This window comes from Rana temporaria, chromosome 3, assembly GCF_905171775.1.
Source record: "Rana temporaria chromosome 3, aRanTem1.1, whole genome shotgun sequence".
In the NCBI taxonomy this organism is placed as follows: Eukaryota; Metazoa; Chordata; class Amphibia; order Anura; family Ranidae; genus Rana; species Rana temporaria.
In genome coordinates this window covers 53,454,037-53,471,974 of record NC_053491.1, presented here as the reverse complement: position 1 = coordinate 53,471,974, position 17,938 = coordinate 53,454,037, and the positions used below count along the sequence as shown (strand labels likewise).

The 17,938-nt window shown below is 46.2% G+C and overlaps 1 protein-coding gene across 1 annotated transcript in view; it reads right to left on the bottom strand.

The window, feature by feature from the left end:
- Positions 1-17,938, bottom strand: part of SH3GL3 (SH3 domain containing GRB2 like 3, endophilin A3) — a 181,842-nt gene that overhangs the window by 23,730 nt on the left and 140,174 nt on the right. Inside the window, exons 5-7 of the mRNA XM_040342568.1 lie at positions 17,022-17,155; positions 9,237-9,395; positions 3,286-3,389 (exon numbers count right to left, since the gene is read on the bottom strand). Of these exons, the coding sequence (XP_040198502.1) occupies positions 3,286-3,389; positions 9,237-9,395; positions 17,022-17,155 (397 nt within the window). The remainder of the gene's footprint in view (positions 1-3,285; positions 3,390-9,236; positions 9,396-17,021; positions 17,156-17,938) is intronic.

Here is a 17,938-nt window from a genome sequence, read left to right as displayed (position 1 = left end):
TGATTATTTGTTGTTTCCCTATGGGTAGTGTTTGACCCTTACGGTGTTTGCGGCACCCTCTAGCAATTGTTATTATTGGTCCATATTAGCGCGGGTATACCATTTTATATATAAGAAGATTGCCAAGACCCCGAAACTGAGCTGCAGCACGGTGGCCAAGTCCATACAGCGGTTAATCAGTACAGGCTCCACTCAGAACAAGCCTCTCCATGGGCGACCAAAGAAGTTAAGTGCACGCGCCCAGCGTCATATCCAGAGGTTGTCTTTGGGAAATAGATGTACGAGGTTGTAATTTTTAAGGGCTTTTTAAGAACGTTTCAAAGCACATGTAAATGTAGCAGAACGCACATAAGAAACCACTGTTAAAAAAAATCATCTAAATGAGTATGCATAAATGCACCCAGAAAGATGAAACTAGTGCAACAGTTATTCAATTTGTGGCATATAAAACTTAAAAATTATTTTAAAGTGCATTATGCAACAAAAATGTTATTGAAAGTAAAGTATGATAAATAGCTACTCACAAACATAGGTAGTAAAAGCGGTCATCGGGCCACCTCTCATGGCTCTACTCTCCAAGGCTATCCAATAACTCGAGCTCAGGGGGGACCTCACCGGTGTCCCCTCTAACGGACGCATTTCAAAAGGTATGTCCTTCATCAGAGCCAGTGGTGGCTGTGATGACGATAGACATAACATCATCACAGCCATTGGCTAGCCTGGGAGAGTAGAGGAGTGGCCCGATGAGCGCTTTTACTACCTATGTTTGTGAGTAGCTATTTATTATGCTTTACTTTCAATAAAATGTTTGTTGTCTATCGCACTAGAGCAGTGCGCCCTCTATTTTAATCCATTTCTACACCTATAATCAGTGTAGATGTTCCTTTTACACAAGCCCGTTATCGACTCTTCTCCTTTCCCCGTCAGCGTAAGGAAATGATAACCGTGCTTGTGTTTACATTGTGATCAGCTGTCACTGGACACAGCAGATCACGTGCTAAAAGGGCCGCTGTGATTAGCCCTTTACCCGATCTGTAGTCAGCTGTGTCTGAAGGATGCAGAGCGTGCCACCTGCGCAGGTAGAGCGATCACGGGAGGACGTCCATGGACGCCTCTTCCGGCAAAGTAACCACGTTATAGCGGCCTTTTGGCTATAGGCAAGGTGGGAAGTGATTAAGCACAATTCATTTGACTATTCCTAATCTTTAAAAGATTAGAAAAATGTATAAACAAAAATAAAGCAAGTAGAAAAAAATAAATAAAATGGGAGAAAGACTCTCCAGGGACCGAGATCTTTTTTGGATGGATGGATAAAAATGCATACATTCTAAAGGGTATGGTTGGGGCAATTACTTAATAAACTTTCATAATAATACCTCTCACCCTGTGCTTCCTCTCACTCTCAGAGTCACCTCGGCCAGCTAGTATGCAGATTCAGGATACCCATGATGAAGGAAGCTTATCAGTTTTCATTGGTCTTCCGTGACCAACCAATGTGACTGAGAGCAGGTGTTTCGTCAGATAAGGCGACCTGTCAGAATTGGTAACGGAAGTGATGTTCCGTAATCGCCATCTTGCTACACCCCGCACTCCTCCACAGTAATGATACACTGAGAAGGGGGCAAGCGGACATATTTTACACCCACCAGAGTTTTGCATTCCACAGTTATTTTTTAACACAAAACAGAGCATATATGCTTAAATACAGTATTTGGAAATCCCAGAGGTGTTCCGTCACATTCGCAAACCTGTGAGGTCAGCAGGTTTGCCGCTGCTTTTAAAATTGGACATCTGAACAGTAAGTTGGATTTCCAAATACTGTATTTAACCACTTCCCTACTGCCCATATGACGTCCTGGGCTTCCCGGCTGTCTAGGGGGCGCGCGCCGCCGGCATCACGCATGCCCGGCGGCTGCGATGTCCACCGGGCACCCGTGATTGCCCGCTATCACGGCAGGACTGTGGATCTGTGTGTGTAAACACACAGATTCACGGTCCTGTCAGGTGAGGAAACCGATGCGTGTTCCCAGTACAGAGGAACACACATCGGTCTCCTCCCCTTGTGAGTCCCCCTCCCCCTACAGTTAGAATCACACACTAGGGAACATATCTAACCCCTTCAGTGCCCCTTAGTGTTAACCCCTTCCCTGCCAGTCACATTTACACAGTAATCAGTGCAGTTTTATAGCACTAATCGCTGTATAAATGTGAATGGTCCCAAAAATGTGTCAAAAGTGTCCGATATGTCGGACGCAATGTCACAATAAAAATCGCAGATCGCCGCCATTACTAGTAAAAAAAATAAAAATACAATAAAACGATCCCCTATTTTGTACACGCTATAACATTTGCGCAAACCAATCAATATATGTTTATTGCGATTTTTTTCCCCAAAAATATGTAGAAGAATACATATCGGCCTAAACTGAGGGGGGAAAAAAAGTTTTTCTCATAGATTTTTTGGGGATATTATAGCAAAAAGTTAAAAATATTGCATTTTTTTTCAAAAATGTCGCTCTATTTTTGGTTTTAAGAAAAAAATACCAAAAAATTATCAAATACCACCAAAATAAAGCTCTATTTGTGGGGAAAAAAAAGACGTCAATGTCTGTTTGGATGCCACGTCGCACGACCGCGCAATTGTCAGTTAAAGTGACGCAGTGCAGAATCGCAAAAAGTGCTCTGGTAAGGAAGGGGGTAAATTCTTCTGGGGCTGAAGTGCTTAAACATATAAGCTCCGTTTCCTGTTAAAAATAACCGTGAAATGCAAAACTCTGGTGGGTGTAACAAGATGTCCACTTGCCCCCTTCTCGCTGTACCATTACTATGGAGAAGTGCGGGGTGCAGCAAGATGGCGGCGACAGAACGTCACTTCCGTTACCAATTCTGATGGGTCGCCATATCTGACGGAACACAGGAGGAAGCAGAAGATCAGATGAGAGATACCTGCTCTGCCTGTGTGTACTAGGCTTTAGTGTCAGTTCCTGGTTACCAGTCTTCCCCTCAGTTGTGCTTTCCACACAAGGTTTTACATTTGTGAGAGTGTATTACTTTTACTTATTTCAGTTAAATATTTGCTTTGAGGTCTCAAGGAGGATTCAATTGCAGGGGGGTTATATTATTCATTCAGTATCACACAAACAGAGCTAAGCAGAGTTCTTCCTTAGATGGGAATGTCTGGGTACAGCATTGTTCTCCCCCTCACATGTCATGCAGTGTCTTGGAGTGTAACATGCAGAGTGCAGTGTCTTGGAGTGTAACAAGCAGAGGGATCCAGTGTCTCACCTGTTGTGTAACCTGCTATGGAGGTCCTCCAGGATCTGGGCTGACTGTCTGTGGTAATCTAATGCGGCCTCTGCAAGTACAGCCAGCTGACTAACTTGTTCAATCTGCAAGAGAGAGAAGTACAGTGACAAATGAGAAACGTGCAATGACGTCCCTCCACACGACACACCATAATGGCATTCTCATGGCTGGATTATGCATGAAGACCTATAGGCTGAGCTAAATAGATTACATTTCAGATAACAACAAACAGCAGATTGTAGTTGTCTTTCATTTTCCATCAGTTTCTATATGACCATATAACTAAAACCTCACCCCTCCAACCCCACCCCCCCCCCCCCTTCCTTCACACTACTTACTGATATATCAGTATGTATGTCACATTACTTCTAAAAAACGGAGCTTACAATATCCACCCCAACACGTGCAATGTACAATATAATAAAAGTATCCAACACTTACATCTAGGGAAGGACTGGTATGCTCATGGGAGATTGAAATCTCCTTGGATTTTTTCCCCAGTGTCTAAAGCGTGTTCTGAGCGATCACGAGTCCAGGCTGCGAGAGCCTCAAGGAGCCAGAGAGGAAGCCGGCTTAATCCCTTGGAGGAGGAGAGGATAGCCTGCCCGTGGAACAACGCTTCTCAGCGTGCAACGTCAGCGGGATCGGGGAAACCACAATGTGTTTCAGTGCATGCGCAAGGCTCGTACAGAGCATGTCAATACACTTGAGAAAGGAGCACACAAGCTCTGTACGAGCATTGCGCATGCACTGAAACGCGTTGTGGTTTCCCCAATCCCTCTGACGTCAAACGCCCAGAAGCGTTGTTCCACGGGCAGACCATCATCTCCTCCTTTAAGGGATTAAGCCGGCTTTCTCTCTGGCTCCTTGCGGCTCTCGCAGCCTGGACTCGTGATCGCTCAGGACACGCTTAGATGCTGGGGAAAAAAATCCAAGGAGATTTCAATCTCCCACAAGCATACCAGTCCTTACCTAGATGTAAGCGTTGGATACTTTTATTATATTGTACATTAAACATTGCACTTGGAGGCGCTTTTCTGTGCTTTTTTTCTATGTTGATATCCGGAGTTGGCTTCACTCTAGAGAAAAGCTGGCCCTAAAGCCTCGTACACACGATTGGATTATCCGACGGGAATTGTGCGATGACAGGCTGTTGTCGGAAAATCCGACCGTTTGTACGCTCCATCGGACAATTCTTGTCGGATTTTATGGACAAATGTGGGATAGCATGCTTTAAAATTGTCCGCCAACAAATGCGCGTTGTCGGATTATCCAAGTCCATTGGTCAAAACTCTAAAGTACAAACACGCATTCTCACCATAACACAATATTAGCAGAAGTTGCCCAAAGGGTGGCGCTAAAGAGCTGAAAAACCACATAGTTTTGTGTTTATTGGCCGACAATTCTTTGCAGTTTATATGCACTACAAGTTCACGGCCAACGCAAATGTGCTAGGCTGTGTCTGCGGAAAATCCAAGTCGTGTGTATGAGGCTTTAGTGCTTGTTAACCAAGACTCCATTCTACATCATCATCACCTTTCAAGATTTTACCACCTTCAAATTATTGGACATTTTACCCTTACCCATGGACTTTCTATATTGATTTTATATCCATTTCTAGGTCCTGTTTTTATTACTCCTATTGTTGCGATCCGTTTTACCTGCATCCTGAGCACTAGCATCGTTTTTTTGTTAATGAACTCCCTACACATAGGCCTACCTCTACTCAGGCTATCCCCCCCAGTCTATCACGAATGCTGTGGTCAGACCCAGCCTCTTTACCTTCAGCTCGGTGTCCTCTGATCCTCTCTGCTAATCCCTTCATTAGCTTTTGATTGCCCAACTAATAAAACTCAAAGTAGTAACATCATCATACAGAACGAACCACAACTCTGCCCACAGCTACATGACCAATCTTATCTTAATATTTCACCAAAACCGTCCTCTTCACCCCTCCCTTACCACCTTCTCCCATGCTTGTCTCCAGGACTATCTTAGAGCCTTGCACATCCTCTGGAACTCCCTAACCCAATCTGCCCAGCTATCTTCTACTCTAGCTACTTGCAAGTGATCATTGAAAACCAATTTCTTCAGGGAAGCCTATCCTGACTTCACCTAACAACTGAACCTTCAAGTCGCATAAAAATCGCTCATTCCTCAGTCTTTACCTTTTGTGTCACTTATTTCTTCCTTTTAGATTGTAAGCTCACAGGAGCAGGATCCTCCTAACCTCCTTGTTTTGAATTGTATTGTAACTGTACCAACACCCTTTATAAAGTAAAGCACTACATAAAGCCTGTATGATAATAGTAATAAAAGTTTAGGTAAAAAGATACAGCAGTTCAAAGAATGTCCACAATGGGGCAACGCTAAGTTACTTTCTCACTGAAGTACTGGAAGAAATGTCTGCACATGCATCTAATTAATCGTTATCACCAAATAAGATCATCAAACACACATTTCTGGTCAAGGGTTAAAAAAAAAGTCAACTAACCAGTTAGACATTTCTTTGTGGTTTAGGTTATTTCTGGCTGACGGAGATGGAAATAAATGAGCGCACCCTAATAGGCTCATTCAGATGTATACAGGTCATGCTATTACCATATTTATCGGCGTATAACGCGCACTTTTTTCCCCTTAAAATCAGGGGAAAATCGCGGGTGCGCGTTATACGCCGATCCTCGCTGTCTCTGAGTGCCGCCGACAAAGCCCCGAGCCGAGTGTACTGTGCACTCGGCTAGGCTCGGCCACACTCGGCTCCACCCGCAGCCACGCGAGAGGAGCCAAAAACACCGGAAATCAGGCTCTGCACAGCTCGACCGAGGCGCCAAATTCAAACACACAACGCTGATACCCCCGGCAGACGGACGCGAAGGACACCGACAAGGCTGGACGGACCGGCAGACGGACGCGACGGACACCGACAAGGCTGCAGACGAACGCTGGACAAGGCCGCCGATGGACGCCGGACAAGGCCGCCGATGGACGCCGGACAAGACAGCAGACTGACACCGACAAGGCTGGACGGACCACGCACAAGGCCGCAGACGGATGCCGGACAAGGCCGCCGACAGCAGACAGACACCGACAAGGCCGAGCATCCAAAATGTAAGTTTTTTCCTAAACTTCCCTTCTAAGCTTGGGGTGTGCGTTATACGCCGGCGCGCGCTATACCCCGATAAATACGGTAATTCATGTGTGATGTAATTAGCCAATTATTATGTATGCAGAGGGAAAGACGTGAACTGCACATTACTATGGAGACGCGGGAAATGTTCTGCCTTCCCAAATCAAGTCACATGTACCCTACATTGGTCATTTGACTTGGGAAGGCTGGAGAAGGTTTAGGCTGAACTCCAGCTAATTATATAGAGGAAATATGTATATGGAAGCCGTTATACCTGCCAGAGGAGTTCTATTTCTGTCCCTTCCGTTTCAGATTTGTACATCCTTGTCAGAAAACAGAGCCAGCCTGGTGACCTGACTATTCTCTACTGCAGTTAAATTTATAAAAATTTATAAAATAAAAAATAAGCACAAGGGACATAATTCACCTTCAGGGAGATACAGTACGAGTATGTGCCTTGTGCTCCTGTGTCATTTTTTTTGCAGAAATCCTCCTCCTCCAATGACCTGGAGCCGTTCTGCGACTTCAGCCGATAGTGGGCTTTAGCCCACTGGTGACCGATTCTGGGTCACAGGAGAGCAAAAGCAAGTGCACTCCTGTGACCCAGAAGAGATGTATGGCCAGAAAAGCTTTGTTCATCATTCTCTTTTAACCAGTTAAAGTGGAGTTCCACCCATAAATATAACATTACATCAGTAGTTTTAAAAAAATGTCATTAGTCCTTTACGAAAAAAATTTTTTTTTTTAGATGCCTTCAAAGTGTTGTTGCTAGGCAGAATAGTTACTCTTCCCACTTCCTGCACCTAGGTGCTTAAGCTTCCTAACCTACACCGCACAGACTCCTGGGAATGTGGTGGGTGTAACTTTCCAGGAGTCTGTGCACTCCCCAGTCTCAAAGAATCATGTGACTTGGACAGCACAGGTGCTGAAACCTGATCTGACACTGCTTGTGCAGCACTGAGCATGTGCGAGATCTGCAAGGCTGAAATCCAGGAAGTCCTACAGTCTGGCTTCATGATGCCCACACTTAAGATGGCCCCAGTCAATTTCTATTTTATAAAGTGTCTAAATGCTGTAACAACCTAACAAAACGGACCTTAGTTTACAGACTAACTTTAGTAGAATACATTAAGCTTGTGTATTACAGGGGTATTTATATTTAAAAAGTGAAATTGTGGCCGGAACTCCGCTTTAAGGACCAAGCCTGTTTTTCAGACTCAGTATTTACAAGTTAAAAGTTTTGCTAGATAATTACTTAGAACCCCCAAACATTATACTTTTTTTCCCCCAACACCCTAGAGAATAAAATGGTGGTCATTGCAATACTTTTTGTCACACCGTATTTGCGCAGCGGTCTTACAAGTGCACCCTTTTTTGGAAAAAAAAATCACTTTTTTTAATTAAAAAATAAAACAGTAAAGTAAGCCCAATTTTTTTTCATATTGTGAAAGATAATGTTACGCCGAGTAAATCGACACGCTCAAAATTGCGCCCGCTCGTGGAACGGCAACAAACTTTTACCCTTAAAAATCTCCATACTCGACGTTTAAAAGAAATTCTACAGGTTGCATGTTTTTAGTTACAGAGGAGGTCTAGGGCTAGAATTTTTGCTCTCGCTCCAACGATCGCGGCAATACCTCACATGTGTGGTTTGAACGCCGTTTTCATATGCGGGCGCTACTCACAGGCTCGTCGGGACGGGACGCTTTAAAATGTATTTATTTTTTTCTTATGTATTTTACTAGATTTTTTTAATTTTTACACTTTTTATTTTTTTTTAATTGGGTCACTTTTATTTCTATTACAAGGAATATAAACATCCCTTGTAATAGAAAAAATAATGACAGGTCCTCTTAAATATGAGATCTGGGGTCAAAAATACCTCAGATCTCATATTTAGACTAAAATGCAATAAAAAAATTAAAACGGCTCCGGTAAGCGGTGGAGGGCACGGGAGAACGGTGTGGGACAATGGCCCCCCCTTGAAACATCCCCGCAGCAGCTGAAAGGAGAGGAGGGAAGCCAGCAGCACTTTAATGGGGGGGGGGCAAAATGGAGGGAAGCCTGGCCAGGAGTGGGGAAAATCGTCACAGCACGTAGCGATTAGGGCACACCCCCTGCGCACACCAATGCTTTTTCATATTCTATAGTTACTAAAAAGGTAAAGTTAGATAAGATTTGCCAAAATACTCTGAGCTAGATTCAGGTACAGCAGCGTACCTTTTGGCCGGCGTAGCGCATCTCATATGCACTATGCCAACGTAAATCAGGGAGCCCAGAACAGTATTCTCTAATATCTCGCGCCATACATTGCGCCGGCATAGTGTAAATAGGCCGGCGTAAGGCCGCCTAATTCAAAATAGGCAGGTAGGGGGCGTGCCTCATTTAAATTAGCCGTGACCCCATGTAAATGAATGGCCGTTCTTACGGCGCATGCATGCTCAGAATCGCGTCGCAAATACTCCCTAAGAAACGTCGGCTCAATGCTTTCGACGTGAACGCATCAATAGATACACCGACGTAAAGGCTTTGTGAATCTAGCTCTCTATTTATACATTGCATTTTCTCCATAATTTAACACATTCATAGACTTGACTAGATTTAACTAAGCTTCCCACATCTGCAGTCATATTGCCTCCCGTGTCCCCCTACAGTCACCGATCTTTGTACCGATCTGTATATGATGAATGTCTTATCATTGAGTTGCTGCAGATTGAAGGTAAACCATTTAGAAATAATACACGACACATTTTCCTCATAGCAGTGCAGACGTGTGTCCCACCCAAAGAAGCTGCATACGTACGTCATTTTCTAGAAAATTGAACATGCTCCTTTCAGCAAGTTCTTTAGATTCTTCAAATTTTTCCACCGCTTGTTGAATTTCTTCATCTCCAATCTTTCCTTGTCGCTTCTTTTTATAATCGTAGTCTAAACGCCGGCCTTCTAGCTTTTTCAGGTGATACTGAGAGAAAAAAAATGGTTCATTAAAATATACAAAATCTCAGAGCCCAACATACCAATGGGGGAAAAGATTTAATCCGGAAGATGCAATAAGATATCATTAGAGGATATGGAAGTGTAAAAAGGGAGCTGGATGAGTGCATTTTTCTTTTAGACAATTGATAGTTATTAAAGTGGAGTTCCACCCAAAAAAATTGAACTTTCGCTTTCTGGATTCCCCCCCCCCCAGTGTCACATTTGACACCTTTCAGGGGGAGGGGGGAGCATATACCTGTCTAATACAGGTATTTTCTCCCACTTCCGGCAGAATCCACAGCGATCTACGCCATGTCCGGCCCCTCCTCCGTCCTCGGCAGAATCCGCAGCGATCTACGCCATGTCTGGCCCCTCCTCGGCAGAATCCGCAGCGATCTACGCCACTTCTGGCCCCTCCTCTGACCCTGGCAGAATCCGCGGCGATCTACGCCATGTACGGCCCCTCCTCCATCCTCGGCAGAAGCTGCAGCGATCTACGCCACGTCTGACCCCTCCTCTGTCCCAGGCAGAATCCACAGCGATCTACGCCATGTCTGACCCCTCCTCTGTCCTCAGCAAAATCTGCAGCGTTCTACGCCATGTCTGACCCCTCCTCTGTCCTCAGCAAAATCTGCAGCGTTCTACGCCATGTCTGGCCCCTCCTCTGACCCTGGCAGAATCCGCGGCGATCTACGCCATGTCCGGCCCCTTCTCCGTCCTCAGCAGAATCCGCAGCGATCTACGCCATGTCTGGCCCCTCCTCAGCAAAACCTACAGCGATCTACGCCATGTCTGGCCCCTCCTCTGTCCTCAGCAAAACCTACAGCGATCTACGCCATGTCTGGCCCCTCCTCTGTCCTCAGCAAAACCTACAGCGATCTACGCCATGTCTGGGCCTTCCTCTGTCCTCGACAGAATCCGCAGCGATCTACGCCATGTCCGGCCCCTCCTCTGTCCCCGCAGAATCCGCAGCAATCTATGCCATATCCGGCCCCGCCAGAATCCGCTGTGATCTACGCCATGTCCAGCCCCCCCCCTCTGTCCTGCCTGCTGTCTTCTGGGAGACACACAGGTCCCAGAAGAGAGCAGGGACCACTCAGAATGCACAGAGCGACTCGCGTATGTGCAGTGGGGAACCAGGCTGTGAAGCTGCAAGGCTTCACTTCCTGATTCCCTTACTGAAGATGCCGGCACCTGCACCCGCTGAGCTGAGGGACAGGTCAGCTTCGGGTGAGGACATCACGGGCGCCCCGGACTGGTAAGTGTCCTTATTTTAAAAGTCAGCAGCTGCAGTATTTGTAGCCGCTGGCTTTAAAAATAAAAATAAAAATATAATAAAAAAAAATAATAAAAAAATAAAAAATCGCTGGAACTCAGCTTTAACCACCAGCACTGGGGTGCAAGGACTACCTGGGTGATTTTAGTTTGAATATATTAATCAGTTTTATGGAATACAAATTCAAAGCAATACATTGATTTATGCCAGCTATAGACTGTTCCTGCTGAACCAGTCGAGATTGGAAGCATGAATGGGCAGGCTGAATATACCCAACCTGTCGATCCGACATTCATTATTGATCTTTCTACCTTTGGTGGTCTCAAACCCCCTGAAAGCTCATAGAACTCTTATAACATTCAATCACAGCAAATCTTCTACTAACCTAACAGTCATCTGTTCTCATTACCCTAACAATGCATTGACTGAGCTTGATGAAAAGAGGGACCTGAAAGCTTACACATTAGGTTTGCTTATAGCAATGCATTTCATTGCTATATGCAAGCATTTTACTGAATAAAAAAGTTTTGTTGCGATTAGCTGCGATTGATCACATGGCACAGATGGATTGCGAGAGTCTGTACCATGGGATCACTGTGACCGATCACAGCAAGCAATTGTAGATAATAAATGGCTTGAAAGGAAGCCATCAATTGTTTACAACTGTCATGTGACCTGCTGTGATTTGTTACATCGGTCACATGGTACCGGCAGTGGGCCTGTACAGTGATTAGTCATTGGCTGTGTGCCGTGGACACAGCCGGTGACAGATTGTACCGCAGTGCTGCCCCGCAGTCATATGGCGTCCACCCGGATCGAACAGAGGCTGGCACTGGCCTCATTTGGCCATAGGTTAAATAAGCTTTTCAACAATGAGCATACTGTCAGTGTACATATCCAACAGAAAGCTTGCTAAAGACAGATTATACATTTTTGGCTGGAGAACCACTTTAAGCCAACGAATATGAATTTTTAAAGTTGTTGTAAACCTCAGACATGAAATATGAGCAAAGCATATCCTTCTATACTGTTTACTTGTCTCAATTAAGAGCACTAAGTATAATTTCTTCTGCTGCTTCATTCTTCTGCTATCAGCATGAATCACTTCTGACAAGTTTTACTGACACCAAGAGAAAAATGGTGACAGGGGAGGAATCTCCAGATGATTGACAGCCTCAGCTTGTGTGCTGTGTGAAGGGGGCATGCCCCTTCCCTCCAATCAGCTCTCAGAGCTCTCCTCAATGAGCTCTGCAGAGTGTAGCTTCAGCTCTCCCCCCCCCTGCTTTCTGAACTCTCAGACAAGCTTATAAATTCTGGACTAGACAGGTACCCCTTATGTAGGAGAAATTGTTTCATCTCTGTGCATCATCTGAGGATAGTACCTTCACTGGGTATATGTGAGGGTTTACAACCACTTCAGCTGGCCAATATGCGCCGGGGGAGGGGCCAAGTCATACAGTGAGCGGCAATAGCCGCTGGCTGTATCACAGGAGCGCGCCCACTCAATACCATGCGAGCTCGCTCGCATGTGTTGAGTTCTTGCAGGCAGGAGCCGAGACAGCCGCCGAGGGACCCCAGAAGACAAGGTTCGGGGACACTCTGTGCAAAACGAGCTGCACAGTAGAAGTATAACATGTTTGTTATTTAAAAAAAAAAACTAACTTTACAACCCCTTTAAGGAAAGATAAATGGTGCTCCCATTACAATTCCAGTTTCATTGGAGATTTGGCTCATCATATCAGATACAGGAAAGAATTGCCCACGCTTATGTACCTTGCACTGAGCGATATGCTTTTTAATGATCTTTATTTACATTGCTCCAGTTTAGAATAATGTATAATATGAATGTCTCATACCTGAGGGACCTCTGTGGAAGTGGAGAATCACTGTAGTAGTTGCCGCCATGACAGTGATCATTGCAATTTTCTGGCTTCTGGATGAGCAGCTTCCATCCTGGATAGCAACCACAGAGGGTCGCTTGTTCTGCCATTCACAGAACACCTTGCATTTTTTCAGTGAATACATGGCATTTTCTGTTTGGGCGAGATGGAGAGGTGGGGGTGGTGATGTCACCAGCCCCACCTCATCCAATCAGAAAATGCCTTGTAGTCGTTAAACAAATAGGTGTTCTGTGAATGGCAGCAGTGCCAACAAAGAGACCCCCAGTGAACAGAAGGAAAGCTACCCGACACCAAACCTGGAAGACAGTGGAAATCACTGCTGTAGCAGCGACTACTAAAAGCAATGGTCGGCTTTTCTAGCAGTCCCACAGGTTTGGGATTTACCTACTTACAATGGTCCTCGCTGGATTAATGTAACTACACAATAAGGCTTCATGCACACTGGACATTCAAATAACGCCAGTAGCTTTGCAGTGAGTTTTTCAACATTTTTGCAATAGCGTTTATTGTTTTTTCCGCGTTGGCATCTTTATATATATATATATATATATTTTTTCTTATCAAAAACTTCCAAAAACACTGGTGAGCCACGTTTTTAAGCGTTTAATCGACGTTTATCAGGGTTACAATTAGGGTTGTCCCGATACCACTTTTTTAGGACTGAGTACAAGTACCGATACTTTTTTTTAAATGTGTCCCCAAATGCAGCCATGTCCCCCCACAGATGCAGCCATGTCCCCCCCCCCATATCCAGCCATGTCCCCCCCATATGCAGCCATGTCTCCCCCCATATGCAGCCATGTCTCCCCCCATATGCAGCCATGTCTCCCCCCATATGCAGCCATGTCTCCCCCCATATGCAGCCATGTCCCCCATATGCAGCCATGTCCCCCATATCCAGCCATGTCCCCCCCATATCCAGCCATGTCCCCCATATGCAGCCATGTCTCCCCCATATGCAGCCATGTCTCCCCCCATATCCAGCCATGTCTCCCCCCATATCCAGCCATGTCTCCCCCCATATCCAGCCATGTCTCCCCCCATATCCAGCCATGTCTCCCCCCATATCCAGCCATGTCTCCCCCCATATGCAGCCATGTCTCCCCCATATGCAGCCATGTCTCCCCCCATATGCAGCCATGTCCCCCATATCCAGCCATGTCTCCCCCATATCCAGCCATGTCTCCCCCCATATCCAGCCATGTCTCCCCCCATATCCAGCCATGTCTCCCCCCATATCCAGCCATGTCTCCCCCCATATCCAGCCATGTCTCCCCCCATATCCAGCCATGTCTCCCCCCATATCCAGCCATGTCTCCCCCCATATCCAGCCATGTCTCCCCCCATATGCAGCCATGTCTCCCCCCATATGCAGCCATGTCTCCCCCCATATGCAGCCATGTCTCCCCCCATATGCAGCCATGTCTCCCCCCATATGCAGCCATGTCTCCCCCCATATGCAGCCATGTCTCCCCCCATATGCAGCCATGTCTCCCCCCATATGCAGCCATGTCTCCCCCCATATGCAGCCATGTCTCCCCCCATATCCAGCCATGTCCCCCATATGCAGCCATGTCCCCCATATGCAGTCATGTCTCCCCCATATCCAGCTATGTCCCCCTTACCTGCATGCTGCCGCGCCGCCGCCTGGTTAATACAGGCGGGCGGGGAACATTACAGCTTTCATTTGAATAGCTGTAGTGATTCGCGCCGCGCTGCGTATAGACACTCCCCCTTGCTCGGGATTGGACAGTTCACCCGAGCAAGGGGGAGTGTCTATACGCGGCGTGGCGGGAATCACTACAGCTATTCAAATGAAAGCTGTAATGTTCCCCGCCCGTATTACACAAGCGGCGGCGGCGGGGGGGGGGGGGGGTGGGTGTTATCGGATGAGGCATCGGGGGTATTTGCGGGAGTACAAGTACTCCTGCAAATACTCGGAATCGGTTCCGATACCGATACTAGTATCGGTATCGGGACAACCCTAGTTGCAATGTTTTCACAGCTAAAAAAACACCTCTCAGAACCCAATATTTTTTTGTTTTTTTTTTACTGCTCAAAACTGCTCATAACAGCCTATGGCCCGGATTCACGTAGCACTTACGCCGACGTATCTCGAGATACGCCACGTAAATGCACATATGCGCCGTCGTATCTATGCGCCTGACTCTGAAAGCAAGATACGCCTGTAAATAGGCTTCATCCGGCCGACGTAAGTTTCCTACGCCGTCGTATCGTGGGCGCATATTTACGCTGGCCACAAGAGGCGCTTCCATTGATTTACGATTCGAATATGCAAATGAGTGAGATACGCCGATTCACGAACGTACTTGCGCCCAGGGCATTATTATACGCGGTTTACGTAAGTCGTACGTCCAGCATAAAGTTACGACTCATATAGCAGGTGTAAGTCAGCACCCTCAATGCAAATGGCTGCACCGGGGAACATCGTTTTTTACGTTGTTTACGTAGTACGTGAATAGGGCTGGGCGTAGGTTACGTTCACGTCGTAGGCATTGATGCGACGTATCATTGGCGTTCGTTCCGACGTGATTCCGAGCATGCGCACTGGGATACGTCCATGAGCCGGCGCATGTGCCATTCGTTATTCGTATCTTGATGGTGCTCAGCCCATCATTTACATGGGGTCACGCCTCATTAGCATGGCTCACGCCCACTACCACTTACGACGAGTTACGCCAAGGGAACCCAGCGTAGATTTGGGAGCAAGTGCTTTGTGAATACTGTGCTCGCCGCTACGTTGGCGTAGCGTATATTCGATACGCTACGCCAGCATAACTATGCGCCGCTGTATGTGAATCCAGGCCTATGTGTGTATGGACACCATAGGATAACATGATGGAGAGTTTAATGGCTGTAGAAAAAAACATCTACAGCCAAAAACAGCAGCTGTAAAAATGTCAAAAAAACATCCAGTGTGCATGAGGCCTAAAGATCATACATGGAGGTCAGCTTTAAGTTCAGCTGCTGCTTAAAGCAGAGGTTCACCCAAAAAACAAGTATATAACATTACATTCAGTATACCTCAAACATGTACAGTATGCTGTTTTTTTTTTTGGGGGGTGTACATACGGTATTATCTGTATTTTCCTCCCGGCTTCCGGGTACTCGCTACCGCGGGAGTGGGCGTTCCTGTGCAGTGCCGCAATGTCATCTGGGACTTTGCCCATATGATTGACGTGCCTGAGAAAAACTCCCCCCGGCTGATAAGGCGCGTCACGACTTTCCGAAAGTAGCTGAACCACGAGTCGGCTCTATACGGCGCCTGCGTACCGACTAGGAGCCGTGTAGAGCTGACTGCGAAGGGGCCTTATAGAGCCGACTCACGGTTCGGCTACTTTCGGAAAGTAGTGACGTGCCTTATTAGCCGGGGGGAGTTTTTCTCAGGCACGTCAATCATATGGGCGAAGTCCCAGATGACATTGCGGCACTGCACAGGAACGCCCACTCCCGCGGGAGCGAGTACCCGGAAGCCGGGAGGAAAATACCGATAATACCATATGTACACACCCCCCCCCCAAAAAAAAAACGGCATACTGTACATGTTTGAGGTATACTGAATGTAATGTTATATACTTGTTTTTTGGGTGAACCTCCACTTTAAAGCGGTGGTTCACCCTCCATAGCAGCATTTTAGCATAAAATTCGGCATAGTAGCGCGAGCTACAGTATGCCTGTCTTGATTTTTTTATCCCCGTACTCACAGTGCAATCCTACATTGAAGATTCCGTCTCCCCGCGGGGAATGGGCGTTCCTATCCAGACGGAGGATGATTGACGGCCGGCTCTGGCACGTCACGCTCCCCGAAGACAGCCGGAGTAGGTCTTGGCTCTTCGCGGCGCTATACGGCGCCTGCGCGCAGACTATGCGCAGGCGCCGTGAAGAGCCAAGCCTTTTTCGGCTATTTCCAGAGAAGCGTGACATGCCAGAGCCGGCCGTCAATCATCCTCCGTCTGGATAGGAATGCCCGTTCCCTGTGGGGAGTCGGTATCTTCAATGTACGAGTGCACTGTGAGTACGGGGATAAAAAAAATCAAGACAGGCATACTGTAGCTCGCGCTACTATGCCGAATTTTATGCTTTTTTTTTTGTTTATAGGGTGAACCCCCGCTTTAAGCCACCTGGGCAATACGTTTACATAGAAAGTTATATGTTCAGTGATCAGTCTGGAACTAGGAAGGGAGATGATGGAAGTACAGGAAACAGCTGTGTCCTAATCATCAATGATCCAGGTAAACAAATTCCATCTGGGAACTAAGGAAAGCAATTTCCTGGCTGAACGAATATTAGAAAGGTTCCCGTTGTGCAAATAGTCACTGAACATGGAACAATACCTCAGTACTAGATTTTTTAAATACGGTTACAGGTATTCTCAAGCTGTGTAATAAATTGAAAATATTGAATGCCAGCCTACCACAATCTCCTTCAAGTCTTTGTCTTGTAAGCACTGTAGTGGATCAAGAAAGTTCTGTTTGACGTTAATATCGAGAGAATCCTTCACCTCACCCATTTGCTTCATACATTCCCCGACATCCAACAAAGCACTGCCTGGTATAAATGGAGAGTTTATTGACAAACTGCACAAGCCACAAATAATTCATTTAGAGGCAAACAATAGTGGAAAATCTCATGCAGAGTACAGAACTGCTGCACTGTACTTAGCAATATAGGACTCTGGTTTATTAAAGGGAATTATAGACTTAATGTGTGAAAGATTCCCTTAATATAAATATTGTTTTAAATGTGGGTTAATGGTTTGATGTACAATATGGAAAATGGAAATATATAGGTACACAAAATGCAGCCATATTTGTAGGCAATGCAGTTTATGCTTTTTGGTTACTTGTGGAGCACAGTGATTGTGCCTGGATGATCCTCCAAACTCAGTACAAGGTTGAACTGGGACTACATAAGCCTATATAAGAACTGCCACAAAGTCAAGTCCATTTTCTCAAATATTAAGACTCCTTTCACATTGCTAGCGCGGCCGTGTTAGCCGTAAAGCACCGCTAGTTTTAGCGGCGCTTTTCAAAAGAAGTATTAAAAAATAAAACATACTATCCTCGGTGGATGCATTATCAATCTGATGCTGCATTTGTCTCCCGCCAGCTTTACAGTGAGAACGGAGCGAGCAAACACTGCTGGTCGCTCAGTTCTCTTCTTCCGCTCTGATCAGAGAGTGGTGACTGTCAGTCTCCGGCTCTCTGCTCTGCCCCTCCAGCACTCACTGAAGCGCTGGGCTGTGGAGGTGGTGGGAGGGGCTGGCTCAGGTTCTCAGCGGATCACCAAGAGGCCGAGCCAGGTTCTGATATAGGCTGTAGAGTGGATTCC